The sequence below is a fragment of the Sprattus sprattus genome (assembly GCF_963457725.1).
Source record: "Sprattus sprattus genome assembly, chromosome: 15".
NCBI classification, from domain to species: domain Eukaryota; kingdom Metazoa; phylum Chordata; class Actinopteri; order Clupeiformes; family Clupeidae; genus Sprattus; species Sprattus sprattus.
Genome location: NC_137913.1, coordinates 9,519,277 through 9,529,276, shown reverse-complemented (window position 1 = coordinate 9,529,276; position 10,000 = coordinate 9,519,277). Strand labels below are relative to the sequence as shown.

At 45.7% G+C, this 10,000-nt stretch overlaps 1 protein-coding gene across 1 annotated transcript in view; it reads right to left on the bottom strand.

Moving 5' to 3' along the window:
• mvb12bb (multivesicular body subunit 12Bb) overlaps window positions 1-10,000 on the bottom strand; it is a gene marked incomplete at both ends in the record, with an annotated part of 48,520 nt that overhangs the window by 27,430 nt on the left and 11,090 nt on the right. The window contains 3 exons of the mRNA XM_080852149.1: window positions 3,606-3,719; window positions 4,969-5,095; window positions 7,633-7,729. Coding sequence (XP_080708275.1) covers window positions 3,606-3,719; window positions 4,969-5,095; window positions 7,633-7,729 — 338 coding nt within the window. The remainder of the gene's footprint in view (window positions 1-3,605; window positions 3,720-4,968; window positions 5,096-7,632; window positions 7,730-10,000) is intronic.

Genomic DNA, 10,000 nt, shown 5'->3' with positions numbered 1-10,000 from the left:
TGTTTGAGTACGGCCCCTTACATATGCAATAAAGTGACTACATGTAGCAGTATTTGAAGATGGCCCCTTACATATGCAATAAAGTGACTACATGTAGCTGTGTTTGAGTACGGCCCCTTACATATGCAATAAAGTGACTACATGTAGCTGTGTTTGAGGACGGCCCCTTACATATGCAATAAAGTGACTACATGTAGCAGTATTTGAAGATGGCCCCTTACATATGCAATAAAGTGACTACATGTAGCTGTGTTTGAGTACGGCCCCTTACATATGCAATAAAGTGACTACATGTAGCTGTGTTTGAGGACGGCCCCTTACATATGCAATAAAGTGACTACATGTAGCTGTGTTTGAGTACGGCCCCTTACATATGCAATAAAGTGACTACATGTAGCTGTGTTTGAGTACGTCCCCTTACATATGCAATAAAGTGACTACATGTAGCTATATTTGAGGACGGCCCCTTACATGTGCAATAAAGTGACTTCATGTAGCTATGTTTGAAGACGGCCCCTTACATATGCAATAAAGTGACTACATGTAGCTATGTTTAAGGGAAGGCCCCTTTCATAAGCAACATCACCTCAAACCTCAACCTCACCCTTACATCACCTCAAATTGACGTCTCTGTTTTTGGCTTGATAATAACGTCATGGTACTGTGTATTGTGTATGTTGGTGAGGTACAGCACACAGCTCATACTGCATTTCCATCTTAGTCCCTCAAAGCCAGGATGCATGCTGGGTAGGAGTGTGGGGTGTGTTTAGATAGGATCAGAGCATTCCTAACCTCACCCTGGGCGCGTGCTGTGAATATGCAGTTGCCTGGGTGGAGAAGAAGGAGGAAGGGGAGACGCAGCAGGAGAAACCTGTGTGGAGAAACAGGAGGGCAACAGAAGCAGGAGAACAGAAGCAGAAGGAAGAGAAGGAGGGGGGCTCTATGTATAGAAGCAGGAGATCCCTGTGTAGAGGAGCAGTAGAGTCCTGTAGAGAAGAAGGAGGGGCAGTAGAGTCCTGAAGAGAAGAAGGAGGTGCAGTAGGAGAAAGTGGAGCTGTAGAATCCTGTAGAGCAGAAGGAGGAGCAGTAGAGTCTTGTAGAGAAGAAAGAGGTGCAGGAGGTGCAGTAGAGTCCTGTAGAGAAGAAGGAGGGGCAGTAGAGTCCTGAAGAGAAGAAGGAGGGGCAGTAGAGTCCTGTAGAGAAGAAGGAGGTGCAGTAGAGTCCTGTAGAGAAGAAAGAGGTGCAGGAGGTGCAGTAGAGTCCTGTAGAGAAGAAGGAGGGGCAGTAGAGTCCTGTAGAGAAGAAGGAGGGGCAGTAGAGTCCTGTAGAGAAGAAGGAGGAGCAGTAGAGTCCTGAAGAGAAGAAGGAGGAGCAGTAGGAGAAAGTGGAGCTGTAGAATCCTGTAGAGAAGAAGAAGGAGCAGGAGGGGCAGGAGAGTCCTGTAGAGCAGAAGGAGGTGCAGGAGGGGCAGGAGAGTCCTGTAGAGCAGAAGGAGGTGCAGGAGGGGCAGGAGAGTCCTGTAGAGCAGAAGGAGGAGCAGGAGGAGCAGTAGAGTCTTGTAGAGCAGAAGGAGGTGCAGGAGGGGCAGGAGAGTCCTGTAGAGAAGAAGGAGGAGCAGTAGAGTCCTGTAGAGCAGAAGGAGGTGCAGGAGGGGCAGGAGAGTCCTGTAGAGCAGAAGGAGGTGCAGGAGGGGCAGGAGAGTCCTGTAGAGCAGAAGGAGGATCAGTAGAGTCCTGTAGAGAAGAAGGAGGAGCAGTAGAGTCCTGTAGAGAAGAAGGAGGAGCAGTAGAGTCCTGTAGAGAAGAAGGAGGAGCAGTAGAGTCCTGTAGAGCAGAAGGAGGAGCAGGAGGAGCAGTAGAGTCTTGTAGAGCAGAAGGAGGTGCAGGAGGGGCAGGAGAGTCCTGTAGAGCAGAAGGAGGTGCAGGAGGGGCAGGAGAGTCCTGTAGAGCAGAAGGAGGTGCAGAAGGTGCAGTAGAGTCCTGAAGAGAAGAAGGAGGATTCTGCATTGAAAAGCAAGAGACTAGGAACTCCACACAGAGAAGTGGGAGAAGAGGGCGAGCTCCGTGAGGAGAAGATGAGTTTTGATGTTAATGCAGAATAGAGAGTGTGTGATCTCAGCAGGCAGTATAGAGACTGCGATGGGGAGGGGGGGGGGGGGGGGGGGGGGTCGTAGCTAAGGGGTGCAATTTATTCTCCCCCCTCTGTCTCCCCGAGTTGAAAGTGGGCTTCAAAAGAGCGAAGGATTAGCTGAAATGGTTAAAGGGGGTGTGAGGAGCGAAGCCTCACTGAGATCGTTCCGAGACTTCAAACACACTTCAGCTGCCCATTCTCCCCAAAAATACCCAAACACACCAAACACAGGCACACACTAACACAGCACACAGCACACACTAACACAGGCACACACTAACACAGGCACACACTAACACAGGCACACACTAACACAGCACACAGCACACTAACACAGGCACACACTAACACAGCACACAGCACACAGCACACAGGCGCTCATTACCGCAACACACCAGCTCACCGTTCTGGAGAGCACTGGCCCCTTTTCAAAGCAAACTCAGACGTGGAAGAGAGAGAGAGTGAGAACGTGTGTGTGTGTGTGTGTATGTGGGTGTGTGTGTGTGTGAGAGTGAGCTCTTTGAAGGCCCCGGTCCGGACACACTCCGTTTTTGCATTAGTTGCATGTGCAGAATGCTCAATGGGGTATTTCTCTCTCTCTCTTTCTCTCTCTCTCTCTCTCCCTCTCTCCTTCTTTCTCTCTCTGTCTCTCTATCTCTTTCTCTCTCTCTCTCTCCATCTCTTTTTCTTCACCTGTCTTCCAGTACTATGGAAGTAGACCTGTCTTAGATAACTCCTCTCTCTCTCTCTCTCTCTCTCTCTCTCTCTCTCTCTCTCCCTCGTTCCCTCCCTCTCTCACACATGCATGCTTTTCCTTCACCTGGGTACCCGTTCTTTGAATATTACTAAACCTCCTGAGGACACTGTCTGCTCTTTCTGTCTCTGATAAACTGAAAAACACACTGATTCAGTTAAACCTCAAACCAATGTGTAACACTCACGTCACGCTAATTCAGTTAATACCTCAGTCACGTCACACTGATTCAGTAATACCTCACTCATGTCACACTGATTCAGTAATACCTCACTCATGTCACACTGATTCAGTAATACCTCACTCACGTCACACTGATTCAGTAATACCCCACTCACATCACACTGATTCAGTAATACCCCACTCATGTCTAACTGATTCAGTAATACCTCACTCACGTCACACTGATTCAGTAATACCTCACTCACGTCACACTGATTCAGTAATACCCCACTCACATCACACTGATTCAGTAATACCCCACTCATGTCACACTGATTCAGTAATACCTCACTCACGTCACACTGATTCAGGAATACCTCACTCATGTCTATCTGAATCAGTAGTACCTCACTCACGACACACCGACACACATATCTTAAACCCATGTGTAATACTCACACTGATACACTGCATGTAAAGGGTTATTTGCTATAATATTTTTGAAATAAAGTGGTGTTTTGTTTCGTTTAAGCATGGCTCTGTGGCGGAGGTCTCCTACCTGTGCTGAGTAGGCCCATCTAAGGTCATGGAGGCCAGTGTCAGGCTGGGCGTCTGGCTGGTTGGCTGAGGGAGGTCTCCCATCCTGTACCAGATACTCATCCCATTCAGCTCCCTGCAGGGGAAACAAGCATTAGGGGGGCATTCATCTTTCACAGACGCTTCAGATGAAACCTTAAAACACACACACACACACACACACACACACACACACACACACACACACACACACACACACACACACACACACACACACACAAGTGCGTGCGCTCAGCCTCAGCTCGGTGCATAAACAAGCCCACGCTATGAAATATACATGCAATAATACGCGTAACCCACCCCCAACATTTATAAGGGGGAGAGCTTGCAAACGATAAGCGATGGTGTGTGTATGTGTGTGTGTGTGTGTGTGTGTGTGTGTGTGTGATTGTGTTTGTGTTTGTGTTTGTGTGCGTTAGCTGTATCTCTTGGGCACCATAAACACTAGCTGGCAGGACATCTATGCAGCTCAGTCTGTGTGTGTGTGTGTGTGTGTTTTTGAGTGTGTGTGTGGTGACTGTGTGTGTGTGTGTGTGTGTGTGTGTGTGTGTGTGTGTGTGTGTGTGTGTGTGTGTGTGTGTGTGTGAGAGAGAGACAGAGATGCCTGCAGCGGGCTGAAGGCAGAGACAGCTACGAGCCACGAGGCTTTCAAACGCTCCACCCGTGGGGATTCCATAAACCAATCAGAACGCCAGGCGGACAGCACGCCGAGCACTTAACCTGGCCTCAAAGCACCCGCTAACAAACATAGCTTCAGGATGTTTACCACATAAACACACACAACATCTCAACATTACAAATGATGAAATACTCAAAGAGAATGCCAATGAGTGCAAAGACTCATATCAAACACACACACACATACACACACACACACACACACACACACACACACAGATACACTTGCAAAACAGGGATGCACTTATTTCAACAGTTTACTGGACTTAATAGTGGTTAAACACAAGCAAAAATATCATAGACATTTTTTCTGTGGCTATATCGAGAATGTATGTGAAGTTTGGGTTTTGGGTACGACGAAGGCATAATTACTGGGGTTTACTCTATAAGTGTGAGGTGACTGGGGTTTACTCTATTAGTGTGAGGTGACTGGGGTTTAGTCTATAAGTGTGAGGTGACTAGGTTTAGTCTATAAGTGTGAGCTGATTGGGGTTTAGTCTATAAGTGTGAGGTGACTGGGTTTAGTGTCGGTTTGGGATCTTACCCTATAAGTGTGAGGTGACTGGGGTTTAGTCAAAATTTTAGGTGACTGGGATTTACTCTATAAGTGTGAGGTGACTGGGTTTAGTGTCGGTTTGGGATCTTACCCTATAAAGGTGAAGTTACTGGCCGTGTGTTTGGAGCGGCCAATCTGAATCTCACACACGGCTGTCGCAACAGAGAGACGAGGAGCGAACTTCACACACAGCCTCTTCTTCCTCAGAGCAGGTTCCTCTGGAGAGAGAGAGAGAGAGAGAGAGAGAGAGAGAGAGAGATGGCCGAGAGGCACTGAAATACACTACTGTTACAGTTACATTATACTACTTCTACACAAATACACACCACTGTTACAGGAATATATTATACTACTTCTACACAAATACACACCACTGTTACAGAAATATATTATACTACTACTACACAAATACACACCACTGTTACAGAAATATATTATACTACTTCTAGACAGATACACACTACTGCTTCACAAATACATTATACTACTTCTACACTGATACACACTACTGTCAGACATTTATATCATATTTAGGGTTGTCAAAATAACGTTTATTCTGACTGACTAATTATAGAAAAATAACCCGTCAAAAGCATTCTTTACAGATTAATCGCAGTCTACGATGCCCCTTGACCTCATATGTAAACGGCTCAGCGTTGGCCCTAGTGGATGGATTAGAGTAGTGCATTGCAGTAACAGTTTGTATTTTTCCCACTGCGTGCTTCTGATGTGGAGCTAGTATCGATGTTTTGGGCTTATATTATACCTTCACCCAGGTACTATTGTTAGACACTATTATTATACCTTCACACAGGTGCACACTGCTGTTAGACACTTATATTATATTCTTATACGGCTCTTCAGAATGCTACAGAATGTTCCTTCGAATTGAATGGGCCAGTCCAACATTCGAAGGTTGGATAATTCTAGATAGCGAGAGCTGAAAATGAATAATGACTGCTGACATTGGCAACTGGTTATGTGCTTCTGATTCATGTCTTTCATTTTATTCCACAAGTAGTCAATTCACTTATTTGAACAGAAATTCATTGTAATTTGAAGTCAGTAGGCAATATGTTGCTACGCAACAACTGCGACATTAACGTTCCATTTACGTGAAGGACTAATTTTTTCAGTGAAACTTTCAAATGAAATGGCAAAAACAAAATCATTCATAATAAATATTTGGAGAATTTTATTTTATCGTTTTGGCACCAAACCATATAATTAGCAGGATAATGTATAGTCTGCTGGTCATTTAAATTAAACAAAATCCCTTCATGGCGATACATCGTCCTGTCGGGATTTTATTTTCGAGAATGACCGGACCATACATTTTCCCTTAACTATTGCACAGACACACACTACAGTACTTTTACACAATTAACATGATACTATTCAGTACATAAATGACACTACACTAGCACTGCACACTGCTCTTAAAAATTGACAAAGAAACATTCAGAGCTAAGCTACTTTATATTGATTTTAATAGCTATGTTATTTTACAAATTTTAATATTACAGAATTAAACTCTTAGATTCAATTTACATTATACTATTCAGTAGATTTAATAGATTCAATTTAAATAACTAGCATTCTAAAACAAGGGTAAGGAAATAGATGAAATGTGGCAGCTTAGCTCAAAGACATCACCCTTCTATTTCCGTGGCATTTATTTGGGTGGTGGAGCTCAGGAATAAACTGTGTGCATTTAGAGGGCGTATAAAATAGATACGTGTGTGTGATATTAGCAGTTACCGTGAAACAGAGTGATCTATCAGAGTAAGGTCCTGTGTTGAGAATGTTTCAGCCCTGTAGACATGGTGATTTCATTCAGCATGGTGTCTAATTCAGTCTGGAGAATAACTGCGTGGCGTTTTCCATGAGTTGATTGAGTGTAAGAGGCGATATAGTGGCTGTGGTATCCATTAAACATGGTTTCACACCATAAAGCAACGCACTATAGCAGAAGACCAACAAGCCTTCATCTTCCTTTTATCCATTCCAGCCGAACCCAGCACAACCCTCCAGCCAAGCCTCTATGCTCTCCCCCGTATTGCTTCTGAGCCCATCCCATTCAGTCTGTCAGAGCGCAAACAAGTGCACTATAAATGCAATAATAATGAAAATAATAAACATGCTGTCCTGCTCTCAAAGCCGGAGTATTATTACAGCCTCAGAGATGCGCGGAGAGAGACCGGGGGTCTGCAGTGCTCACAAAGCACTAAACCAACGGGGAATGCATTTCATTAATATTAGATAAGCGCCACTCCTCCCAAATATATACATAAATAAATAAGGCGCTCATAAAGAAGAATGCAGCCATGGCGGTGGCCGCCGTGGCCGGGGTTTCGGCTCCAGATAAACAATGACTCATCATTCTCAGCACTTGCACCTCCAGGGAAAAATGTTTATTTTATTCCCACAGACCGTCATAAATTTGGCTAACCTGGGCCATGAAACACACACACACACACACACACACACACAGCTCTGGTCCATGAAACACACACACACACACACACACACACACACACACACACACACACACACACACAGCTCTGGGCCATGAAACAAACACACACACACACACAAACAGCTCTTGGCTATGAAACATTCACCAGCCTCAGCTCTGGAGGCCTTGGGACATCAACAGGGCAGTGAAGAGGAGGAGGAGGGGTTTCGGTGGGGAAGGGAGAGTAGAGGAGAGAGGTGAACGAAAGAGTGATTTTGAGGATGCGGTTTAGCTTACGGGTGTCTATGGTTTCTTGGATAGGGGTGAAATCCGCTGGCAGGGAGTCTTTGAGGTCCATAAGTTTCAGGTCCACCAGCACACTCTCCTCATGGACCTGAGACAACAGAGCACATGTAGACATGCTGAAAAGACCAGCATGAGAAGGAACTAGCATGAGAAGGAACTAGCATGAGTAAGGACTAGCATGAGGAAAGACTAGCATGAGAAAGGACTAGCATGAGAAAGGACTAGCATGAGAAGGAACTAGCATGAGTAAGGACTAGCATGAGAAGGAACTAGCATGAGTAAGGACTAGCATGAGGAAAGACTAGCATGAGAAGGAACTAGCATGAGTAAGGACTAGCATGAGGAAAGACTAGCATGAGAAAGGACTAGCATGAGAAAAGACTAGCATGAGTAAGGACTAGCATGAGAAGGAACTAGCATGAGAAAGGACTAGCATGAGAAAGGATTAGCATGAGAAAGGACTAGCATGAGGTAAGACTAGCATGAGTTAGGACTAGCATGAGAAAAGACTAGCATTAGAAGGAACTAGCATGAGGAAAGACTAGCATTAGAAGGAACTAGCATGAGGAAAGACTAGCATGAGGACAGACTAGCATGAGTAAGGACTAGCATGAGAAAAGAGTAGCATTAGAAGGAACTAGCATGAGGAAAGACATGAGAAAGCATGCTCTCCTCACGGCCCTGAGAGTACAGACCAGCATGAGGAAAAAAACAGTGTCATCATTCACAAAGAAACCAGGCTACCCTTTATAACAGGTCCGTGGTCTTCGCCAGTGCACCAGTCTCTGGACCACACCAGCCCTCACACACAAGGGGACAATAAGTTGTTGCACTAGTAGTTTTCATAAAGAGCGATGTTTTACAGGTAACCCTGTATAATACAGGATATACAGTAGGTGCTTCACCAGTGAGATAGGTCCTCATCACATCCCTCTGGACTACACAGGTCGTCATGACATCCCTCTGGACTACACAGGTCGTCATGACATCCCTCTGGACTACACAGGTCGTCATGACATCCCTCTGGACTACACAGGTCGTCATGACATCCCTCTGGACCACACAGGTCGTCATCACATCCCTCTGGACTACACAGGTCAAAGGTCATCATACACATACATGAGGACTGGGGCACAAAGGCCTGTTGCACTGGTAGTTTTCATAAAGAACAACATTTTACAGGTCACCCCGTGTAACAGTCATATGGTCTCCTTCGATGAGTTAGGTGTTTTCACCTGTCCATATCACACATGGCTTTTGTGCTGATTCTGGCTGCACATGTTCCCCCTGTGTAACAGGCGTATACAGGGCTGAGTTAGGTGATAAAGCATCTGTGCGGACGCCTGCACTCATCACACACACGAGTGTGTGAGGGCTTTTTGCGCGCCTGTGAGCGGGCTGTCATCCACACCATGCAGCAGATGAGAGGCTGGCTAGAGGCTGGCTAGAGGCTGGCTGGCTGGCTGCTGCTGCTGCTGCTGCTGGCAGGCTGAATAGCAGCACCGCACTGTGCCGCGCCGGTTAAAAACAATCAGGAGCTGTTTAGTTGACATTTTCAAGCATGGCTCTCCCCCACCCTGAAACCCCCACGCCTCCCCACCCTCCCCCATCACACATTCATTTTGGGCGGTAATAAATTGCAATAATAGCGCGGAGGCCCGTGGAGTGGGCCCAGTCGACCGAGACGTGACGTGACAACTCTGAATATCTGGGTGCCGTCGCTACTCTGGCCCCGCACTTATTACCAGCGCAGACATTTTTTATTCATAGTTTTTTTTCCCCCATATATTCTGACTTGGGGCAGAATATAGATGAATGGTATTACTATGCATGAGGGTGATTTTTTTTGTTCTTTTCATTTTTTTCCTTTTCTTCATCATCTTTTTTTTTTTTAATACTGCAAGAAAGATTTGTCCCATCAGGCCTTGACAAAGGGGCACCTGGCTGAAACCTGGAGGATGATGAATCTCAGCCTGTTTACTCCCTTCAGTGTAATTCTCAGGCTAATTCTGCTGAATCTGTTTTTGTCGTAGACAATTACAGCAGGGGCCACTCTGACTGACAGACAAAATAGCCTTTGTTGATGGCACTGTCATGTTTCATTTGTGTGGGAGTCTTTAAAACAATGTGGACAGACATTTTAAGATACTGCACAGGCACAAGTCACAAGGCTGTGTATCTGCTGCATCCAAACACTTTAGCTGAGATGGCAGCGCATCAACAGACAAACATCTCAGAATTAGCCCATTAGCAAGGAGCCCAAGAGGTGAGAGACATCACCAGACTGTTCTAGAATACACTGCTACCAGAGGTTCTGGAACTAGGCGAAATTCTGACTAAATAAAACCAGTCCCTCCAG